At 35.8% G+C, this 25,296-nt stretch overlaps 1 protein-coding gene across 3 annotated transcripts in view; it reads right to left on the bottom strand.

Annotated features, from left to right (window-relative positions):
• Window positions 1-477: 477 nt before the first annotated feature.
• The window catches only part of CUL3 (cullin 3), a 94,846-nt gene continuing 70,027 nt past the window's right edge, over window positions 478-25,296 (bottom strand). For all 3 annotated transcript variants that reach the window (XM_032857346.1, XM_032857347.1, XM_032857348.1), the window contains 8 exons: window positions 23,954-24,124; window positions 23,282-23,389; window positions 18,944-19,068; window positions 18,409-18,505; window positions 16,848-16,982; window positions 10,433-10,619; window positions 5,793-5,938; window positions 478-3,269 (listed from right to left, as the gene is read on the bottom strand). In XM_032857346.1, the coding sequence (XP_032713237.1) occupies window positions 3,138-3,269; window positions 5,793-5,938; window positions 10,433-10,619; window positions 16,848-16,982; window positions 18,409-18,505; window positions 18,944-19,068; window positions 23,282-23,389; window positions 23,954-24,124 (1,101 nt within the window). In that variant the 3' untranslated portion in view covers window positions 478-3,137. The remainder of the gene's footprint in view (window positions 3,270-5,792; window positions 5,939-10,432; window positions 10,620-16,847; window positions 16,983-18,408; window positions 18,506-18,943; window positions 19,069-23,281; window positions 23,390-23,953; window positions 24,125-25,296) is intronic.

Below are 25,296 nucleotides of genomic sequence, written 5' to 3' on the forward strand. Positions count from 1 at the left end.
CTTATATAAAATTAGGCTATAAAAATTGAGTCTCAAGTTACAGTAGATAGGCAAAAATAAAACCTGTATACTAGTCAGCTATTCAAAATAAGTATCTAAAAATGTAACAAAAATAGCATCATCTGGATTTAGCATTTTGAAATTATTTTCCAAATTGAGGAACTAAATAATATTTAGAAACCCCAGATGATGCCAATGTACTAGTTTTCCGGGGATGCAGGCATAATCTTGAGCTCACTCACTGGTTGTCTCCTAGGCCTTTATTGATACCTAACATACACACTGGGGGAATGGAATATCAACAGTGCTTTACTAGGACAAGGATTCTTATGGAGAAGGTCTATCAGCATCCTGGGGATTTGGGAGCTGTACATGTCTAGGTATACAATGCTACAACAGGTGATTCTAATACATCCTTTGGAGAGACATGTGTCCCTTCCCCCATCCCCTTTTAAAATTCACTGACATAAAGAATCCTTGTATTCACAACCACATTTTATTTTGTGAGGCTGTGTTCCCTAATTGCAATGAATTTTCAATCTTTAAATAATATAACTATATAACAATTCAAAATAAACACTGTCCTGGATTTGAAAATGATAGCAGAGAATTACAACTTAACAAGTGAACAAAGATTACATCATTTTTGCAGTTAGAAAACTATGTATCCACCCTCGAAATTCTTCAAGTAAGTCATCAAAATTTATTCACATCAACAGGATTAAATGATTAGGATGTATTATTCTTTGAAATTAAGACATTAAAGAACTGAGAAAAACAGCATGAATGACCACTTGCTGAAAAGAAAGCAATGTCAACACGTACCATTATGAGCTTTATGAGCTAAAATAATAATTAAGAGTCAAAACATGTAACTGTGTTAGGTGACCCATTTTTGTTTTTCACTGCAGTTATCATTCTCTGGCCATTCAACCCAACTGGAGTTCAGAAATGTGTTTCAATGTACTTATCAGCATTTAGAAGCATAAACATGAACCTGTACTCCCAAACTAGCATCTCAAAGCTCTAGATCTACATCTGATTTGTACAACCATACTTGAGACAAAATATAAATTTAACTTTACTGATTTTTAGTGGTTTAAAGTAGCACTTAAATTTGCGTTTACTGAAATTTCATATGAGGTTTTTATACCTTTCATATTTATTAACTCAACAATCTGAATTGTTCTATTTCCCAAGGTGTCGTAATTATTTAATTGGGGACTGAAAGCAACAAAACAACTGTGCTACCTAAACTACCAGTATCTTCCTATAGACAAACCCCCTCCCATTACAGAAATCCAATTATGAAAATCACAAGAGTGGAACCCTTCGGCTCACCATTCTACACCTGCCCTACTAGTGCTCAAGTATGGTAAAAGTATCCTGAGAATAATGTTCATGATAGTTTTCATCTGCATCTTAACTGCATCATGTAAAGGTGGAAAATGTAGAGATTAAGAGCATAAGGCTTATAATTCTACAGTACAAATGGAGACAAAATTAAATGCAGTAAGAGAATATTTGCCAAGTTTAAAAGGAAAATTATAACCCAAAGAGACGCATGGGGAAAAATATTTACGTGGAGTTTTTAATCCATTTTAGAATTCAGTTGTTGTAACTTGACCATAAATTTAAACAGAAACCATCTTCTGAGACATACATTCTAATATATGTATCAACAGTACTGATAGTCAACCAAGAGTTGGTTATTTCAACTCATTAGTAACATTTCACTTTTCTATCCAACATCAACCTATAGTGGTTTGCCCCAATTACACGGCTGAAACACTGTCTTATGAAAACAAAATGAAACAAAATTAAATAAAATTGAAGATAAAAATACTCTGAAGTTAAAGCAAACTATAATCCTTGGTGGATCAATCATGTAAAAAACATTGGTGAAAGTTGGAAGCACAGGATAACTGACATGAATCTTCAGCACAAAGTACATTTTTGAAAACATGAAACGATGACTCTTTGGAGGACAATAGCTAAATACCCAAGAATCATCAGGTTTGAAAAATATTGCTTAATCACTTCCCAAAACACAGCTGCAAGAACTGAAGATCTCGTTAAAAAATATCAAGGTAATCATATTTATTGCATCTTTAGAATGCATTTTAAACAGAAAATTAACAGTGCACCCCAGCTTCACCAAAATATATATTTAAGAGAGGGGCAACCTAAGATATTTATAAACAAAGTACCGGCTGTATGTGCTTTTCAAGGGTCTGAATTCAATACAACCAGCTGCTAACTTTGTGCTCTGACATACTTGAATTAGTGGGTGTGTGCATACTAAATCATTTATTTTTGTCGATAATAAATGAAATAAAAACACTGCCTTATACAATCCACTATTAGCAGTGAGTACAACAGCAAAAAATTATTATACAATTTATACATACTAAAATATTTTCTCTCTCTAGAGATAACGTAAAACAAAACCCAATCATTAGAGGACTTAATTTGGGAATCTCAAAATACAACAGGGGAAAACCAAATCAGGGAGTGTATAGAGCCCAAAATAAAGGTTCCTGGTCATAAGGCTAGAAGATTAGTAAGTGCATATGGTAGAATAAAGCATGCTCATCAAATGTATGCTTGGGTCTGTGTATATTTATCAAACCTTTAAATTAAACAAGACTAGCTAAAGAAGTGTCTTAAGCAGAGCAAGATTAACTGGGAACTGTGTCATTTCTTTTACCATTTTTGTTACCCAACTTATACAATGCGCAAAGTGCTAAGCAACACTACAAAAACACATTTACATCAACACTGAAGACCTGGGGAAATGAAATCCAACAATTTTATTTTAATGAGCTGTATTTTCTAAATTTTTGTTTTATTTTTTCCTGTTTTCATACAGTATTGAAAACGAAACGCGGCACATTCACACTTTCCCGAGGAACTGTAAAGATGACCTCTACAGGGATAAACGTTGTAAAGCCTGAAGCTCAATCAACTGATGCTGAAAACTCTCAAAGGGAGTAAAGGCTTGATCTGAATGGTCTAGAACATGTACTGTAATTTAATAGAAGAGATGGTCGTCTTAATATTTAATGATTTAAAAGAACTTCTCAGTCCATGCGGAAGAGTACAGTCCAAGAATAAATCAAATTTCTGAACGCATTTTATGCTACATATGTGTATACTTTGCGATCCTCAGGTGTTCGTGCCAAATATTCTCTCTCAATAAGTCCTTCAATACGTTTCTTAATAACAACTGGACTTGGTAAGAATCGAGCCTTCAATTGCTGAGTTACCTAAAAGAGAAAGTAAAAAATAACTAATTCCTACCAGAAAATTTTTAAAATGTATTAACATCTCCATATAAACACACAAAAATTCTTATCTTTGAAAAGAAGTGATGTGTCATTTTAAGATTCAGATCAAATTCTACTAATCAGATTACCAAACTCAAAAATTTAACTTTAAGAAGGCTTATTTGAAAATGTAATATATGGGTTAGAACATGCCTCCTTCACATGAGAATATGAATGCTGAGTGGGTTAGCAGCTGAATTAGTGGGACTATATGAACGCATAGCACATTATGGTTTAACCATTCTGATGGTCTAAATATACTAACCTCTCTGTTACTCTCCCAACTCACAGAATTTAGGAACCATGATGTATTTAAGAGCACAGACTCTGGACCCCAGAGTATCTAGATTCAAATCCTAGCTCTCCCATTTATGACCACTGGGCCCCTGAGAAAGTAAAGGCATTGCATATGCTAAATGAATTAATGGTGCTTCCTGGTCCTGGTAAATGCTACTGTTGTCATTCTTTTCTCCAGCTGTTGTCAGGATTCTAGGTACTGTGACACTGGTAAAAATAAAATGGTAACTACAGCAGCAGCTGAAGTCTGCATTGTGTATCAGTCACTCTGTATATATATATATTTATTTATTTAGTGCTCTTAAACCTGCAAAGTGGGTTGTCTTTTACAAATAAGGAAAACAGCCAGATAGTAAGACTGATATGCATGCATTATAGTAAACAGAGCCAGGAGTCAGAGATGAGAACCAAACCCTTCTGCCCGCAAAGATCGTTTTCCCCACTGACCCTTCGTGCCTCTCTTGCAGAATACCCATCCACCCAAAAGCCAGCTTTCCTTTTACTCCTATTGGAGCGTTCATTTCCCAGAGCCGCAATGGATCGGCAATTCTTTGAAATGTGAACTTCAGTACTTCTGCCTCTAGCTAAAAATCTATCTTCCTTCTGGTATTATCCCTCCAGTATCAACAAACTTGTTCTCAACCCATGTGAGATCTCTCATCCTCTGACCCTTTCTTCTAAGCTACTAACAATTTCTTCTGACCTACCTCCTTGACGGGGTCCAGACTGCAGGCAAGATCACTTTCAGCTACACTCTGAACAGTACCCTCAACTCCAGATTCCTTTGGTACTCTTCAACAAAAATCTGCTTCACATTTACATCATTCAGAATCTACTACTTGGGTTCCTTGCTGAGTAAAGTCATCATTTTTACACCTTTGGGGCAGACCAGGAGACAACAAGATGCAGCCCACAGGCCAAACAGCCCTGCGGCCTATTTTGTAAATCCTTACTGAACACAGCCACACTCCTTTGTTATCGGTGGCTGCTTTCACACAACTGGCCATTATACCGATCTCTGGTAGACACTGGTAACACAAACTTCATGTGTTCAAGTTCAGCAAATTCCTGAGCACCCTCACCTCACATCCTGTTTCAGTCTGCAATTCCTCACATTCCCACACCGTGCACATACACATTTATTCACACTTGTATCCACCCTTGTTTAGCACACCCCCTGCACCCTGCCCTGGGTTCTCGAGAGAGGCATACTCAGTACTATCCTTGTCAACATGTCTACCACCAACCTGTGTTCCCTACACAGTCCTCTCACCTTTCAACTGTCCCTCAACCCCCATTTTTTTTCAAGTATTCCTTCTTTATTCCTAGGACATAAACATGAATATCTTCCCATAAGAAAAACAAAATCCAGGACACCCCAACTTAACACTCAGTCCCCTAGTATTGTTCTCTGCTCCTTCCCATGAGCCAGCATCTCAAAGGACAAGGCCCCTTCTTGGTGCTTTCAGCTCTACTTCCTTCTCGAAGCACTGCCATCAATGTCACTCTACCAGAGCCATGAAAATAGCTGAGAAAACTAATGAATTACCTAATTAGCAACATGGCATTAGTTTTGAAATGACTGACCAATCACTCATATAATTTTCTTTCTCTGCCAATGTGATATAAAAGTCAGCTTGTACAAAATACCGCAAATGCAGAACATAGTAGCACGCTGCCCCTCCCTCCCTCCATTTAGCCTCCAAACAAGAAAACTAGGAGTCCTTTACTCCCTTCGTTTCCCATGACCAGTAAGTCCTGTCGGTTCTACTTCCATTCATCTTCACTTAGCTCTTTATCCTCTACCAATACTTTATTCAGCCCTAATCATTCTTACCCATTCCAATGGCAACACTTTTAAAAATAATGGTAGCTTGTTTAATACAAAAATATTAAGTAGTAGGGAAAATTTTTTATTCTTCGTGTGACAATTTTCTATTATTTTTTATTATGAATATATTAGTTCTTAAAGTGTGCACATATTTGGATGTACTGATGTGTTTAATTATCAAGTAACTGCCCACTTTAATGATAAATGTTACCTGACACTGGTTTCCTAATTTTAAAACTATATTTTAAACAACTTGAATATAGTGATTTCCTAAATGTGAACTGTTAATATTATTTTGCTTTTCCTACGTTAACGTAGTCTTGAAGCACCCTCACCTCTGCTACTAATACATTGTGCTGCATCTTCTTTCTGGATTTCATTATCCGCACAATAGCAGCTTCGATCTCATGTTTTCTGTCGTCGTCCACTTTCTGCCTCGTTTCTTTCCTTTCTGGGTCAGATTCACCTTGTTTGGCAGCAACTAAAAGAGAAAGACACTTACCATGTAACTACCATTGATAAAAAAATGCAGTTTATAAACAAACAATATAATTTAGAAAATTACCTACAAAGAAAAACCAATTTCCCATGAGTATACATTAATTCAAGTAAACATTCAAAAGGTGCCTAATTCAATGTTTAACAAATATTCAAACAATTAATAATCATGGATATAAAAAAACTTACAATTCTACCTTATTGTTTTTAAATATTAGGAATTTAATTTTATAGAGATAATAAAACCAATTTTATTTTTATAAAATAGAAGGATTCCTCTTCTGGAAGAAAAATTGCAGCCGGATGTATTTAGTAGAAAAATTACCAGAAAATAATTTTCATTGCAGAGCTAACTAGTATTTTACTAACATCACCCCAAGACACTTTAAGAGAAGCAAAGAGTTATGTGTTGGCAAGATGCAGTTAGCTCAAATAGTTAGAAAGTACCACTAAGATGTCAGGTAAAGGAATAAGTAATTTATCTGTACTTGTCACAGACTACCTAAAAATTTCTTATCATATATCTTATTAATTTTTTTCCATCACAATCTCATTATCACTAATGCATACTCTATTCCAGCCTTCTGGAAAAGAGAAGTCTTACTCTGTTATTCCCTACTGTCTTCAAGGCAATTGCTCAGGGATTAAATACTGAAGTCCCTTTCTTTTACAACTCTGCTCTAACTGAAGTAAGAGAAAGAAAAATGGCATCTGATTTTTCATTTGGTCATCAGTAAGAGATAGGTATGAAATTTCTGGAGGCAGAAACTGGAAATTACAAAGAAGCTCTTAAGACATTGCTGACTTAGGCACAGGCACACCCACAAGACAGCAGACACTACAATTTAGCAGAACATCATTCTGGTGTGCATATCTATTCAGGTGCTTCTCATTAGAACCCCTTGGTTAAGAATTCTATTTTCAGTATCTTATCCCAAGTTAAAAGTAATCAGTATCTTAACAAAAAAGAGTAAAATTAGATTAAGATGACCTACTAACAAAGAATAAATAATGCTTTTCCTCAAAAAAGTCAGTCATTAAAAAAAAAAAAAAAGGTACTGGTTTAGAGTAAATAGAAATTAAAAGGACATAAAAATCAATGTAATGCGGACACCATGATTGAATCCTGGATTTAAAAAGTGATATGAAAGACAATTTTTTTTTTTACGATTTACTTATTTTAAAGAGAGAGTGAGAGTGTGTGTATGAGTGTGGATGGGGGACAGATGGCAAAGAGAGAATCTCAAGCAGACTCCCTGCTCAGCGCAGAGCCCAACTCAGGGCTTGATCCCATGATTCTGAGATCATGACTAGAGCTGAAATCAAGAGTTAGATGGTTAACCAACTGAGCCACCTAGGTGGCCCTGAAAGGCATTTTTGAGACAACTGTGGACAAATAAATATGGGTGGTACACAAATATTTATTTATGCAAATAAATATGTATGGAATTATTAATTTTCTTGGGTATGATATAGTATTACAATTATTTTAGAAAAAATATTAGCCTAAAGAAGTAAATGTATGCTGAAGTATTTGGGGCAGGGAGAAGTGTGATGTTTGCTGAATAACATGCTGTAGCAAATACATACATATATGTATATATTTGAGGAAAGGGCGAGGGTAGAGTCAAAGGCACCAGAGCGAATGGGGCAAAAAGTTTAATGACTCATAAATACTGGTGATGGCCATATACCTTCATCCATTATGGTGTTTCTCACTTATTCTATGGATTTGAAAATATTTAAAATAAAATGTTGGAGGAAGAAATAATTTTTTAAAAAACAACCTATTTTTTGTTCTGTTGGTTTTGGCCGCCTAAAGAGGTATATTCCAAAATAAATGGGAAGACTGTGGTGATACATACTGAATTTAAATGTTTTGTAAAATGTGAGGGCAGGAGCTCACTCCCAGAGCCTCACACCATACCTTCCCTTAAGAAGAAGGTAACAGAGACATTTGCTTGTGTAATGGGGTACATATGTATCTGGCTGTACGAAGGAAAGGGCAAGGGAAACGTGACTGGTGGTGGTGAGGACTATGAACTATGGAAACCACTGTAGATTACAACAAATCTTTTCAAAGGTTGTGTTATTTGATTAATACTTACAACTTCTTTGAACTTCTCTTAATGACTATAGTAAAAGGCAGAATTAGGTAAGGACAGAAGAGTCTCTGCATCTTTGATTATGAGCCAAAAGACAGGGCTGTATTTTGACAACTTAAGAAAACCTATGTGGTCACTATACTTATCACCAGGGAGAAAATTTCAACTTATACTAAATATTTTTAAGTGATGATAATAATCTAAGTAATATTTCAAAATGAAAACATTATTTCTTCACAGAATTTTATAGCTGAAAAGAACTTTAAAGACATTATCTAGTTGAATTCCTTATCATACACAACTGTATTCCCATTTTAATTAGATTTAAAGTACTATACACACACACTTAACATCAAAAAAAAATTTTTTTTAATCTGAGAGAGGAAGCAAATGAGAGTGAAAGTGGGAGGAGGGCAGAAGAAGGAGGGCGAGAAAATCCCAAGCAGGCTCCACGCCTAGCATAGAGCCTCAGGCCTTGATCTCACAACTCTGAGATCATGACCTGAGCCAAAATTGAGAGCTGGACACTTAACTGAACAGGCCACCCAGGTGCCCCTAAAAAATTCTATTTTAATCAGATCTAAAATACTACACAAAGACCAGCACCACCCACAATTAAAAATCCATGAAGAGAAGACTATTTTTTTGATAACAATAACAGTATCTGAAACTACTACTACTGGACATGATGGAATCTGGGATTACAGAGTTACACTTAGGCTAAAGCAGGGTGAAGTTTGGTAATTCAGATATATGTACATCCCCGCACATCTTCCTCTAAATCTAGGATACAAACAAGTCCTAAAATCCAGAACCTGTATCCGCCCCAAACTATAAAGTCTTATGTCTCACACTAGGGAAAACAAGGTATTTTATTCCATGAGTCTCTTTAGTGTAGTTCTATTTTGTTTTCAATTTACATCTGTGTCCAAACATGGGACCATTTTGGTGATGAAGATACAATGATATGGTCTGCAACTATGGGACAAAGTAGACAACGCTTTAAAAGAGACACCACTCTGCTTCAGAGGGCATACAAATACCAATCAGGGTCAAAAAGGTCAGCAGAAGGGTATAGGTAACATTTTGAATGAACGTAATCTGGCAATCAATTACATATTTGACATAATAATTTTTTAAAAGACTTCATCTTTTTATTAGTGTAAAATATGAACACAGTTTTTTTTTTAAATCAAAAGAACTGCAATCACTTTAAAAGCTTATTTTTTAAAATACTGTTTCAATACACAGACTACATGCACAGCTGTGATGGATGAAGTCAGCCCTGGGAAGTTTATCTAACACTAAATTTGAAATCAGGGAGCAAACTATATGTTAGAATTTTAAACATTCGCAAAGGTAAGTTGCCTTTTCCCCCTTTAAATACACCAAAAACACACTTCATACATTATGGTAAATGTATAATCAACAGGATGCTCATTATTAATTAAAAGTAAAAACATACTAAGAATCATTCACAATAGGATCATTTCTATGTTTTTAAAGTAGAGAGATAATATGGGTTTCAAAGTTTTGAAACGTAAAAGATTCTCTACTAAAACAAATGGCTGCATCTAAAAATCACACTAGATAACCCCACTATGAGAAATATATAAATCAGTTTTAAAAACAGATGTCCACTGGGGCGCCTGGGTGGCTCAGTGGGTTAAAGCCTCTGCCTTCGGCTCGGGTCATGGTCTCAGGGTCCTGGGATCGAGCCCCGCATCAGGCTCCCTGCTCAGTGGGGAGCCTGCTTCCCCCTCTCTCTCTGCCTGCCTCCCTGCCTACTTGTGATCTGTCAAATAAATAAATAAATTCTTAAAAAAAAAAATAAGATGTCCATTATTGGTTAACTCAGCCAGTTAAAAAGTTATTTTGTTAACTTCTAATATATTAACAAAATTCTATTTCGTTACTGAAAACCGTACAGAAACAAGTATACTTTTCACACTACCAATTACTTTTTTAAATGCTCACTGTACTTGGATTTAACTGTATTTTGACGGGAACATGTAAGAATAAAAACTACTTTACTCCTTAAGCCTATGTGTCATGCAGCACCAGAAAAGCTTTACTTTTTAAAATTTTTAAAGATTTTATTTATTAGACAGAGACAGTGAGTGAGCACAAGCAGAGGGAGCAGCAGGCAGAGGGAGAGGAAGAAGCAGACTCCCTGCTCTGCAAGGAGCCCCATAATGGACTAGATCCCAGGGCCCTGGGATGAGGACTTGAGCTGAAGACAGACACTTAACCGACTGAGTCACCCAGGCACCCCAAGCATTACTTTTTTCAAAGACAGAACTCCAACAGATAATAATTTCTTTCGAGGAAAAAGATCATTTTTTAAAGAGGAACCATATAATTCCAGATACCTGTTTGAATCTTGACTCTGTGTAGTTTGGATGTGAACTGATCATTAACTGTGAATATGTGGCCATTTTCTATTTCCTTGGACTTGGGCTCTTTCGTAAGAACCCGCTGGGTTGGTTTACCACAGGCAAGGGACTGCAGAGCTCTAACAAGTTCTCTTTCGGGGATATCCGTCTCTTGCTGAATTTCCTGAAATTCCATCAGATTAACATAGTTAGACTTTTTGAAAGATTACAGTAGATTAGTTAATTAGTAAAGTAAAACTGACCAAGCAGTAAGTAGTCAGAGGTAATTCCATTAAAGAGATAATTTGCAACAAAGAGCTCCCTTTACAACAAAGAGTTTATAACAAAGAATTAGGACTCTTCACTAAAATCTCACTTATTTGGAGAAACTAGAGAGAAAGTGTTTCAAATTACAAAATATTGAAAAGATATGTACATTTTTGTTTCAGGAGATATAAGGCCTGGCCTAAAAATGTCATCCAGCAGAGTTTATTACTGACCTGCTTTAATATTTAGGTAAAAATAAAGTGTTAACCAACAAAGGACTGCTAATTTTGGAAATACTCTACAATCCTTCTCCCAAATTAATCCACACTACTTCTGCTCAGCAACTTCCTTCACAGAAAGAAGCAAAGTGAGCCTGTGCTAAGGCCTTCTATCATACCATCAAAATTTATAATCCAACTTGACTGTATTTACTGCCTGTATGACCAAATGAAAAAAAAATTAAACACCTGATAGTTAATTCTAAACACGAAAAAAAGTTAAGACATATGATTTAGTTCCCACACGTCTGCAGGATGTAAGACGCTGCCCAATCCCCACGGCAGGATATACAGCTGATTTACTGTCTAGAGCTGTTTCTTTCTCAAAAGCAGCTCAAGAAGAATGGGCATGAAGATGGGGATATTGATTATATAACTGATCTGAAGAATCATTCACAAATCTGAGCAACACCTCAGGCTGCTCTAAAGGACTGTCTGGCAAGTGAGGATTGAGAGAAATGAGAATTTAGTGATGATGAGGCACATTCCTTTGCCTCAAACGATCTCTGTATGCCTACGTTAGCCACGTCAAATGCTATGTATGTTATTAATTCCAGCAAGTTAAATAGGTGCTATCAGAATGTTGATTATAATTATGTACATGCCAGAACTGACTTATTTACATATACTACTGCTTAATCATATTCAAAGAACTAGAAATACCTTCTTAGGTGTTATTTTACAATTGCAGATCACTGCAGGAGGTGACTACTGCAATTCAGTGTGCATCCTTTATGACTTTTCCTACACATCTACATAGACACACAGGAATACAAAGACCCATGTATATACATGAAGATGCCCATTCATACAATGGTACTGACATTAAACATACATGGGTTATCTACTCTGTAACATGTAAACTTCCCATCTGAGCACATTTACCCTTTCATATTCTTTTGCTTTTATTGCCCCCTTGGTACAAGTCTTCTACCTTTCCTGTTAGAATGATTCCTAGGAAGATCATGATTCTTATTTAAAATATAACTTTCGGGGCGCCTGGGTGGCTCAGTGGGTTAAGCCGCTGCCTTCGGCTCAGGTCATGATCTCAGGGTCATGGGATCGAGCCCCACATCGGGCACTCTGCTCAGCAGGGAGCCTGCTTCCCTCTCTCTCTCTGCCTGCCTCTCTGTCTACTTGTGATCTCTGTCTGTCAAATAAATAAATAAAATCTTTTAAAAAAAATAAATAAAATAAAAAAAATAAATACAATATAACTTTCCTCATCTCATTTTCCGATCAACTCTGATTTACAGACAAGTTGATTTTTAATTTGGTGGGTGGGGGGGTGGTGGTGGTGCTGAAACCCGGGAACGAACTGACCAGTTGATTTTTCAACTGAACTCTCCTCAGACGATGTTCTCAGTTGATTACACATTGTCTACAAATTTTCTCACCTCCACATATTTTACCAAACCTTTTTTTTTTCTTGGTGTGTTAGTTAGGACCTATAGAACAATACCGAGTAGCAGTAATAAAGGCAGATATCCTAAAGCTTGTTCCTAACTTTAATGGGAAGGGGTCTAATATTTTACTAACTACTGCTTGCTTAGGTCTCTCATCAGATATACCCTTATGACATTAAAGGCATTTCATTCTATTGTTAGGTGGTTAAGGGTCCTCCATATCCTATAAATATGAAATGAAGACTAATTTCTACAAATGCTTTTTGTACATCTATAGAAATCATTAACTGATTTTCTTCTTGAAATGTCTGATAAGACAGCAAGTGGTCAGTAAACTTAATTATTATTATAATAAAATTTAACAATACTAAAAAATTTCTTCTTTGCATTTCAGGAATAAATCCTATCTGGACACAATGAATCATTCTTTCAATACACTGCTGAATAGGACTCGCTAATATTTGATTTAAGATTTGTGCATTTAAGTTTGAATAACCTATACAGCTTTTTCTTTTTTGTAGTCTCCTTATTCACTTTTAGTAATAAGGTTATGCTAGCCTTGGATATTTCCCAAGAGCAATATGGGTGTTTTGTTTCTGAGTTCAAAAGTTCTCTATAAAGCTTTCGCTTTGATTTGCTAATTATGAAATCTTCTGTATCTTCCTTTTTATTGTCTGGTCAGTCATTACATCTGTGAGGGACGTCTATGATTGTGAACTGTTTGTTTCACCTTGTACTTCTAACCGTTTTCCTTTATATAATGTGAAATTATGCCATTAGTGATTGCTGTAACTTCTTAACAAAATATCAATTATCACTGTTGTTCAATCATTCTCTATTTATAGTCTACGGCCTAATTTTGATCATCTTCTATTTACAGTCTACTGCCTGACATTAATTTTGCTATTGTCCATTAGTTTTTATACTTCACACTCTTTCTCAGAAAAATTTAAGAACTATAATAAAGAACATTCAGAAAAATATGTATTAATACCCATATCTCTTTCAAAAACCAAATGCCGGTTACAATAATCCAAGCTATAGACTTACCACTTTATGTATGTCCTGATCTTAACTGTTTTAAATAATACAAACTTCTGTTACTTAAAGAAATACGTAAGAAGAGGAAAAAGCTTTAGCAGCCTGAATACTGTGGATGAATGTGAACTATGAATAAATGCCATCTTTTGCATGCAGCTTCCATGATGGCCTGTAATGACTCTGGTATGTTTAACCCCTGTGTGATCCCCTTATCCTATCAGGGCTGACTTGGGTGATCAAGAAAATCAAAAAGTGACAATATCTGATTTCTAAGGCTAAGTCATAAAGGCACTTCAGGTTCTGCCTGGGTCTCTTGGATGGCTGGCTTCAGGGAGGAGAATTAGCCACCAGGACGCAAGGACAATCGTGCGGTAAGGTCCATGTGACACATTTCCCCATGTATTAACAGAGGAAATCAACTTGTCAGCCTTGTGAAAGGAAGAGCATACCAATAGCCTGGAAATGCATTTTCCAGCCCCAGACAAACATTAGATGATTGACACCCCAGCTGACATCTTCACAACCTCATGAGAAACTCTGAGACAAAACTACCCAACTGACCCTCACCTAAATCTTTAACCCACAGAAACCAGGAAAGAGAATGAATTGTTAGTGGTTGTTTTAGCCACTAAGTTTTAAGATGTGTTATGTAGCATTAAGTAACTAATATACCACTTTTCTGAACTTGTAAAGAAACAACACTGAAGTTTAAAAATCAGGTTCCTCTTAAAAAACATTAACGTTAAATACTTTTAACTATCTTCTCTAATTTGTGGAGATGATTTCTGTAAAAGACTCAGCTAACTTGCGCGGCAGACTACAATGAAACACATGGTATGAGTACAAACGTGAAGTGCCTTCTCACAATGCCCCCTGTTCAAGATGCAAGCAGTCAGAAGGCTTTGGGAGCCACAGGAATGGATAATATATATGCCATTTACACTCAGGCATCTGGTTTGTGACTTAGCTAAAATGTGAAACATTAGAGGAATTTTCTGCTTAATTTTATCCTCTACCTAATGATGCTCATTAGCATTAGTGATCCCAAGCTAGTTGGGAAAGGGAAGAGTAAGCCTGAACCACTAAAATTACTAGTAATTCTAATAATGGCTTTAGAAAATTAGTTTGTTTTTGTTTCTCCCGTTATTTTCACCAGCTCTTTACAAAACAGGACTCTGAAAACCAACATTAGCATTTATCAAGCAATTTATTTTGCTTAAAATGTATTACCCATGGCAGGTGCAGATTAAAACATTCAAGCTGTGAGAGATAATTTAATTCCACCTCTGTTTGAAGAGGTTTACCATTTGAGTAAGGGACTCAATACTTGTTTAATCAATACCCTTGGGAGTAAGTCACATATAACATGTCCTTGAAAATTAAGATTACTTCCTAGGTAAGACACATCTGGAAACAGGTAAGAGCAAAACCTCTTGACTTAGCTACTGACCTAAAACACTTGGGTTTCAAAGTATTTCCTTGAGGTATATCACATAAAAATGATCATCTCTTAATTACATCTTTCACGTAAATCCAAGTATGAAGGCAGGTATTAAAATAGGCCCACAATTTAATTTTGCTCTAAATTTTGAACTTTAACTTATTTCTATGTTCACCTATATCTAAAAACTGACTTTCAATTTTAAGTATAAAATTTTACAGCTTTTCAAAGTATTTATTCTTTATCTTAAATTTAAACTTAAGAATCACACGATCTTTATTTCAACTCTAATGTACCCATTAAAGGTAAGGGAAAAGTCCAAATGAATTTAATGTAATAAAAGGACTTAAAGGAGGAAAGAAAAAAAAAAAAGATGGTTATACAAAAGAAAACTGACACTATCAAGCTGGTATATAACTAGTCTAAGGATAGATGGAGAAATCAATGAAACAGCTCAGAGTGTAAAAACAGACCCACACATATATGGTTAATTGATTTTTTTCCATAAGGGTGCCAAGGTAATTTAAAGGGAAAAGAACAAACTTTCTGACAAATGATAATGGAAATGAACAACTATCTGTGTGTGTGTAAGGGGGTATAAATCTTTATTTTTATGTATTTATTTTTTAAATAAACTCTACCCACAACATGGAGCTTGAACTCATGACTCTGAGATCCAGTCATATGTTCTACTAACTGAGTCAGCCAGCCACCCCAAGGGGGTGAAATAATTCTTAATCCTTTATCTTAACCACATAAAAAAATTAACCTGAAACTGATCATAGACTTAAATGTGAAAGCTAAAAACTAAAAAGCCACTTAGAAGAAAATACAGAAGAAAATCTTTGTGACCTCAGGGTAACCAATAATCTCTTAGCTATGATATCGAAAGAATGAACTGCAAAAGGAAAGAAGTAGCAACTGGACTTTTATCAATATTAAAAACTTCTGTTCTTCAAAAAATGTCATTTAAAGAAAATTAAAAGGCAAATGACAGACTATTCACAGCACATAGGTCTGACAAAGGATTTGTATCTAAAATTTATAAAAAACCTTTTCAACAACAAGTAAAGATAAGACTTCACCAAACAAGACACGTAAGTGGCACAGGAACACAGAAAGGATGCTCAACATCTTTACAGTCAAGGAAAGACAAATTAAATCCACAATGAGATACAATTACACTTACCAAGTTACACAGTTTAAAAGACTATTACATTTTTTAGAAGATGCAGGCAACTGGAACTTCTCTACACTGCTGGCAGGAATGTAAAACAGCACAACATTTGGGACACAGTATGGGTCTCTTTAAGAAGTTTAACACATCTCTCTATTCATAACAGCCTAAATCTTGAAAGAACCCCAACCCCCTCAATAGGTGAATGGGACTCAGCAATAAAAAGGAATGAACTACTGAAATTATACACACACTAACATGGGCAAATCTCAAAAATGTGATGTGAAAGAAACTGGACAACAGCAACACAAACTCTAGGATTCCATTTATCTGAAATTCTAGTAAGGTAAAGCTAATCTACAGTGATACAAAGCAGATCACTGGCAGTCTGAGCACAGGGGAAGGGATCTGATTGCAAAGGAGTATAAAAATTTAGGGAGTAATATTCTATACCTTGATTGTGATGGCACTTATACAAGTGCATAGATCTGTTAAAACTCATCAAATTATGCACTTAGATGGGACATGTTTTATCATGTAAAACTTATGGTTCCATAAAGTTAATTTTTAACAAACTAAATGAAATGTGACCTAATATGTGTATGGTGTTTATAAAGTTCATAAACTGTTCATAAGTTTTATGCTGTTTACTCAAACAGTATTCAAAGGTTACTTAATAATAACAATAATAATAATACTCAAATAATAATAACTTTACGGGTTACTCAAATAAGCAACACTCCAGTAACAGGTGAGAATCAGAGATAATACAATGCTTAAAATTTATACAACCAAACCATACCTCAAATGTGTATTTTTCTCTATTATTAAAGAGCATTAATATAGTCATCTGGAAAGTGGAGACCTGCAATATGTGCTTCCGCGTATTAGAGCCAGTTACTTGTGCCCCTCCAACACCAACTTCGGATCCATCTTCCTGTTTCATTATTTAAGAAACATAAACAAGAAAAAATTATCTCCTGATAACTTTAACTGTATGTTTTTCAGAGACAAGCAATGTAATATCCAACTCTTCCCTTAGCAAAACTACATAACTAATTTCTACATGAAAAGGAAATGTCACTTAAAAAATGGGTATGTATATGGGTATGTACACACACACACACAAAATTTTTGTTAAAGGACTGTCCTTTTTTTCATTATGAACATTTTAATGTATCTGTAAAATGAAGCAACATTCCTTACAGTTAGAGCTGTAATTATTTTAACAGTACACAATGGGATAATGGATTTAAAAGATAACACTGCCATTTTATAAGCTCCAAAAAGTAGTAGGGGTTTCCTTCAGTGTGGTCTGATCACAGCAAGAGATAAAGTAACAGCACAGGATGGAGGGGAAAACTTCTGCCATCCTTAAGCCTGTTCCTGCTTTATGATTTAAGTACAAAATAGAAATTTAAGTCTTCAGTAATTAACATACAAACTGTTTTTAAAACCCAGTGATCTGTTTAATAAAATTTCAAAAGAAAACATGGTTATTTAGGGAAACACCCTCTCCTCTAAAACAAAAGCAAGCAGTAATTAAAAGTTGAGTTTTTTGTATCCTTAACTTTCCCACTTACACTCAAATGTATAGCACTGTCAAACATTATTCAGTAAATGAATTGCAAAGAATACTTCCCATTTCAATTAAATATAAAAATCAGAATGTGTAGACACTGACAGTAGTAAAAAAAAGTGTGTTACAGTGACATATGAAACCAGTAGCACTATTAAGAATAAAACTGTTATTTGCTGCCTAAATAACAACTTGGATATTTTTCCTCAATGTTTTTCTAAGAGCTTTTTATTATTTTTCTATGTGAAGGAAAATGACTTTGATTTGATTTATACGCAAGCAATGAAAGTAAATTATCAGTCTAAACCTCACAATTTTTGATATAAAAAAGAAATTACATTTTTAAACAAAGGCAATTCATTAGTGCCTTGCTAATTTTTATAATAATCACTTTACTAATGTATTGCTTATCTCACAAATCTCGTTAATTTTCCTGGTTTTGATCTATTGGAAGTAAGAATTATAAAAGACTGAGAATTCTGGAAAGGGACAGTTTATTATCTTATGCAATACTGTCTCAAATTTAATCTTCAGATATAAAGCACAATTGTATTATATATTCCTGAAGGAAGGCTACTGATATAGTCTTCATACTGTCCAGTGAAGCTAGCCAAATTGAGAGAACAGCAGTTAACGCCAGTTTCCCCTTTAGAGTATTTCAAACAAGTAGGAAAATTCTTAGGAGAAATACATTATTTATCCAGATCAACAAAAATCATCAATCAGTTCTATAAACTAACTTTAATTTACTTTATGTAAGTATGTTCAAACTATCAATATTTACCTTTTTAACTGGTCCATAAAATGTAGCATTGAGATCTGCAGAACCCATATGATGCTGGAGTGTGAGCTGTCGACCACTGTGTTTGGCTAAGTAAAACCTTTAGCAAATCAAACCAGGTTTTAGAGAATCATGTAATTTATACATTTGGAATTATAAACTAGAGGATAACAACCCTTAGTAAGCATCTCCGTGCAAGGGAAACATTAATCTCTATTAGTATCCTTTACCCCTTGGCCTGCTACTCATCTGCTACTATTCATAAGATCACTTTTCTCCATAGTAACCCAGCCATGAATTTGCTCTAAGCCAGGGGCAGACATCAACAACGCAAACTACACTAACCATGGAAAACGGTCCTCTCCAAAGAGTTTATGCAACTCATTTTTACATATTAAAAACCATAAAGAACAATTTCTCCTTTTGAACATGAGGTAAGAAATGGAGTAAATTCATCCTCAATCAAGGACACACTTATGCCCAAGTTTATTTCAACTCTGGACAATTTTTGTCCTTACAAAGTTTGATCTATGTTTACCTTCTGAATATCTCAAAAGCATGTCTTGGTGCTGGTGGGATGTTACACTTTGGTGTGGCTGACTGAGTGGGCCAATATCCTGTTGTGAGCACCCGGACTGTGAGATCAACACCACCTAAAGATACCTGTATGAAAGATAAAAAAGATGTCTCCCTCAAATTAACTAGAATTTGTTTTCCATTCCGTATAGACACTGCATTAGAGTTATCCAAGTATTTAGCTCCATGTCCAAGATCTAACAAATTATTCTTCTTAAAGATGAGATCAGTGTTTTCAAAATTTTAACTATCCTGGCAAATACCTATATTGCTTAAGATGCTGATTTTAAAATAATGACCAAAAGAGAGTTCTTAGCATACAAACGAAGTCTTACTGGTATCACTGAGAAGAGTGAAGTTTTGACCCTTATGGGTTTTTTAGATAAAATGTCAATGGGCCCTATCACTATCATTTTACAGAGAATTCTGAACGTTTCATTTTAAGGATATTAATCTTTCATCTTAAATATTTTATTTAAATATTTTAAACATTTTTACCATCTTAACAACCTATTTCTAATATCCCGTTCCCATTTCAACTACAATGATCAGAACTTCCATGTTTTCATATGTAGTTCTTAATTTAACCACCTCTGCATAGGGCACTGCAAATCTAGTTCTACACAGTGTGCTCTACAAATACTGGATAATTGATAACCACCTCTACAAAATATATGCTAGCATTACGGTCACGTTTAGATGTTTCCTTCTTTATGCATAAATTTTTAAGAAAACTAGAAAGCACATTGTAGGAATTCCTCAGGGTGAAATATTACCTTTACTATTGATATTCACAGCTTGTTCTAACCATTTTTCTGTATTTACCTAACCTGGGTAATTAGTGATGCAGATTTTTTAAAAGGGAGGGTTCAACTTCATAAACATCAAGAAGTATGCCACACTCAGATTCTTCACGAGTATCTACTAAGTAACTACTCAATTTTAAAGATGTTGGCAGGGTGGGGGTGGAGGGCCGAGCGCCTGGGTGGCTCAGCTGGTTAAGCAGCTGCCTTCGGCTCAGGTCAAGATCCAGGAGTCCCAGGATCAAGCCCCACCTTGGGCTCCCTGCTGTGCCTTCACCCCCATTCGTGCTCCCACTCTCTCTCTTTATTAAATAAATAAATAAATAAAACTTAAAAAACCAAACAGAAGTTGACCTAGTAATCTTAGATGCCATGGAGGAGAGAGGGCCACAGGAGAGACTCTTAGATGATGAGCAGAGAGAGGTTGGCAGTGGGAGTTGGTGCATTTTCAAGTGGCAGTAATGATGTCACAACTTGGTTCAGTCCACCCAAGACAATACAGTTTTTTCTCCTTTCTCCCATGTACCCACATAGCTTGCTCTCTAAACTTCAAATCTTTCCTCAAAATGTCAGTTTTTAGAGGAAGCCTTTCCTGACCACTTTGCCACTACAGTTTTCCTCCATATCTCCTAACCCCAGCTAAGGTGCTATGTGCTTGCTTGTCATTTGTCTCCAGATGAGAATGGAAGTTCCATCACGGAAGGGAATGAAGTCTCTTCCATTCTCTGCTGTATACCCACTGCCCAAACAATGCTCGGCATGGGAAGCACTTAACGAGTTATTTGTTAAATGGAAAAAAAACAAAAACAACCTCAAAGAACTATTGCTTTAGTCGTTTCAACTTCCTCTTCCTGTAGCTTTTTAAGCAATATTTTGAAGACATTCAACTTATTTGCAAAGATAGCACGACAGGGACAACTCTACAGAAACTGAGGTATCAGAAAAGTCTGCTGGGATGTGATATGACTTGCTGATATAAATAAACAAAAATATAATAGCAAGCCTGGTTTCCCTGCCCCGTCCCAGTTTTTAAAAAAAAAACGCAGGAAAAAAATGGACTAATACTTAAAATTTCCTTCAGCATAATAATTAAGATTTATCAAAATAAAATATACCACAAATATTACTTCAATTTTAAGAAACCATGTGTTCTATTACTTCTAAAAGTAAATGGAAGAGCCACTATCTTGATATATCTCAATAGGCCAAAAGCACTTAATAAAGTTAGAGAAAGGTCTGCTTGAGGATTGGTGGTATTTTAAAAGGACTCAAAGATTTCAGAAAGCTCAGTATTTGTTCTGATTATTTTGCCACTTGTTATCAGATGTTCCTAATGCAGATTAAGGCTTAAAAAGACTCACAGTTTAAGATCCTTAGCATAAACAATTATAAAAAGCCAGCAACTACAGGCAAATAATGGCCTTACAGTAAGTGGAAACTGCAAGCTGATTAACAGATATGTAACTTTGAGAATCTTGATAAGCACTCTACTTACTGCAGTTAACAAATTATTAAATAAATATTCTACCAGAGAGTACAAGATATACTTGGGTTATTAAGATAAATGAAAAATTCACAAACTTTATAACAGAAAATAACAAAGGCAAACAGGATCTGATAAAATCATCATGCTGAACAACCAACCCACTCCCCTTTTTAAAAATGAGCAACAGCAACGAAGTGGTCAACAGTGAACATCATAATTTTCTTATCAAAAGACCTTCACCGATCACAGACAAGGTAATTAGACACTTAAATATTGAAGATTAAGACTGTTAAACCCATCCAGGAACATATCTCTTACAGATGGTTTATTTCAACAATATATTTACTCAGACCAGGTTATATCCCTATAGCACTCAATAAGTGTAGGATTAGTGTAAGAAAAAAAATCAACAGGAACAATAATGCTATCACATGAAAATATAATTATATTAATGTATCAGACAGCATCAAGTGCAAATCTCTAAACTATCTAAAAAAGAAAAAAAGCATCTAGGATAACCATATTATACATTTCATGCCCAAGATTTCTATTTGTCACAGACTTGTATCTTTCCTGCTCTCAGCCCTTGTCCACAATAAAAACTTTTATGAGGCAAATCATGTTAACTACTTACAATGGGGAAAGACCAGAAGTCCCTGAGTCTGAATGCCCCCCCCCCACATATCTATTTCTATAGAATTAGGCATTTTCACACAATATGTCTGTGTTGAGACTGGGAGCAGTGTAAGCGATGGTTTCATACCTTATTATCAAAGGAATGGGGGTACCCTGGGAGGCTCAGCTGATTAAGTGTCTGACTCATTTCAATTCAGGTCATCATCTCAGGGTTGTGATCCAGGTCCCTGTTAGCCTCTGTGCTGGGCATGGAGCCTGCTTAAGCTTCTCTCTCTTCCCCCACCTCTGCCCTTCCCCACCAACTCCCCCTGCCCTGCATGCTCGCTCGCTCACTCTCTCTCAAAAAAAAAGAGAGAGAAGAAAATCAGAGGATGACCTCCAATTTTTTTAAATGGTTGTTACAAGTCTTAATTATGAAGTTGTATATGGTAACTTGTGAAAGAAAACTTTTTTTTTTTTTTAAAGATTTTTCATTTATTTATTTGACAGACAGAGATCACAAGTAGGCAGAGGCAGGCAGAGAGAGAGAGGGGGAAGCAGCCTCCCCGCTGAGCAGAGAGCCCAATGCAGGACTTGATCCCAGGACCCTGAGATCATGACCTGAGCCGAAGGCAGCAGCTTAACCCACTGAGCCACCCAGGTGCCCCTGAAAGAAAACTTTTAAAGAAAAACCTGTGGAGTTCTTTAAACTTAAGGTGAAGTTGAAAAAGTTAAAAAAAAAAAAAAGAAAGAAAAAAAGAAACGAAACAAAATTCTGAACATTAAATTCTCACAAAAACCCTATGGACTCCAAAGCCATGTAAGCTGGAGCTTTACCGCCCATCTGGGAGTTACAATACAAAACCGTATTTATAACACACTAATGTCAGCATTTTTATACCCTTGTTTATCTCCTACAGGCTCTGAGAACATGAGACCCCTTTATGCTGATCGTCTTACAGTTGAGAACACTGAAGTACATAGAGGAAGGTCAGATAACAATTCTAAGATCTCATAATCCTAGGGGATAAAGTGAGAGGAAGAGTACTAACTAAACGGAGCAAGCTTGCCCAGGCCATGTCTTCTTTCCACAATCTATAATGGTTATTAACAGTGGGATCATTCTATTAAATTTTCAGCACATTCCCTCAAGTGGAGAGGATAAACTAAGTTCTAGGAGAATAAGAAAAAAATATTTTAACATTAATAGTTAAAAAAAGGGGGGGGCTTATATGGGGGAGAATAATTTTTTAAGGTTCACACAGGCAATACAAATACTGCCACTAATAACAGTTAAAGAAATGATACCAATTCAGTTTAACTTGGAGGAAATGCCCATTACAAAAGACTTCACATAGACACATACACATAAGTAGAAATTAATGGAGAATCTTACCCCAGTTGCCTGTAGATGCTGCCTGAATTCATCCATAGTTGTGTTTGAGATGCTCATATCCCTAAACATTCCTTCCAGTTTTGACGTGAACTGACATCCGCATTCAGTCTATGGAAGAAAAATGCAAATATATACAAATTAACAATGGATTTTTCTATATGCAAATATATAAAGAAGTAAATTCTTCCATGTAACTGACAGCCTTTCTAAATCTTTCCAATAGCTGCACTATGCCTATGGCTACCAAACTTCAGTGTGTTTAAGAGTAACCCATGGATTTTATTTTAAAATGCAGGTTCACACTCTTTTGGGGATCTCAATACACCTCACTAAAGGCACGGAACAATACTCTCTGTGTTGAACAGGCAGCTCAGGTGATATTGTGAAATCAAACTAAATGGTGATACCCCCTTTCCTATATCCCTCACACTAATCCTCCTCCCCCAGATCTCCATGAATGTGTCCTGCTACATCAAGAGGAATTCCAGCAAACTACGAATGTCCCAGAACCTAAACAAACTTAAGTGCAGCATGCTCAAAAAACCAAAGCTTTATTAATGTACAGAAATAAGCATTTTAAATCAATTAAATATTTTCTAATCACATTGTGGCGTTCAATCATGTGATAAACATTAGTTAGGGGCACAACATTCCAGCTTATACACACCTTACCTTTAACTTAGATATCATATTTTTTTCAGAGTCATCAGAAACACTTTTATTTGTGAGAAGTCTCCTTGCCAAGTGTTGTTTATAATAACGTTCAAATACATCTTTTTCTTGCATAAACCTAAAAAGGACCATTGCCTTATCCAATATTGTTTCTACTTCTTGTTCCGTTAACTGTAAAATCAATGAAAAGACAATTTAATAACTACAAAACTTTAGTTCTAAAAAAATAGCACCACAGTTCATCTGCTGTTTAAAAACAAGAAAGGGGCACCCGGGCGGCTCAGTGGGTTGACCGTCTGATTTCAGCTCAGGTCATGATCTCAGGATTGTGAGATTGAGTCCTGCATTAGGCTCTGTGCTAGGCTTGGAGCCTGCTTGGGGTTCTCACTCTCCCTTCTCCTTCTCCCCTACCCACCCCCAAAAACAAAAACAAGACTGGACAACCACGTAAATAGTCTGGTTGAGAGATGTTGTCAGGAGGGACCTAGTTTGAGAACGTGCCTCTTAGAGTAGCACCACTCTTCTACAACCTCATCTAGTGCAGAATGGATCAGGGACTGGAGTTCCCTTCCTTAGAGGGCTAACACTGATGGAGCAAATAAGGGGATACTGGCTAGATTAAAGGATCACTGAGAACAAATGAAATGAAAAAAAAATTTTTTTTTAAGATTTTATTTATTTGAAAGCAAGCAAGTGAGAGAGAGATCATGAGCTGGGTTGGAGGGTGAGGGTCAGAGGGAGAAGCTGACTCTCCACAAAGCAGGGAGCCCGACGTGGGGCTCAATCCCAGGACCGTGGAATTGTGACCTTAGCCGAAGGCAGAGGCTTAACCAACTAAGCCACCCAGGTGCCCCTGAAATGAAATTTTAATCACAAAAAAGAATCTTAGAATGCTTTTTCATAGCATTTAGGCAGAAACTTATAAGTAAAAGACAGGTATTTTCCTATCAGCTCTTCTGTGCAAACAGACGAATAATAATTGGTTATTTAATTAAAACTAAAAAGGCCTCCGTTCTTTTCTTTTAAATAAGGGCAAAATGGTATTGTAGCAGATTTTATTAAGCATACATTTAAAAATATGAAGACTAATGGATGTTCTTTCCTACTGTGATCATCTTCTTGTTTGTTTCTTCATTGTTATAATTGTTATGGCTGACTGGAAAACCTATGGCCATTTGCCACTTTTCCCTTTTGTTTCACATATACTAAGATGAAGTTAACAAGACCAATGTATGTGTGATCACAATATGCTTAATTTGGTTTTCTTTGCTGTAGTAAGCTCCAAGATCCCAGATACATACTAAAGGCTTTCAAACTAGTTTCTGGTAGCAACTCTAATCTAC

Source organism: Lontra canadensis, unplaced genomic scaffold (genome assembly GCF_010015895.1).
Source record: "Lontra canadensis isolate GAN:19392208 unplaced genomic scaffold, GSC_riverotter_1.0 scaffold13, whole genome shotgun sequence".
Lineage (NCBI taxonomy): Eukaryota > Metazoa > Chordata > Mammalia > Carnivora > Mustelidae > Lontra > Lontra canadensis.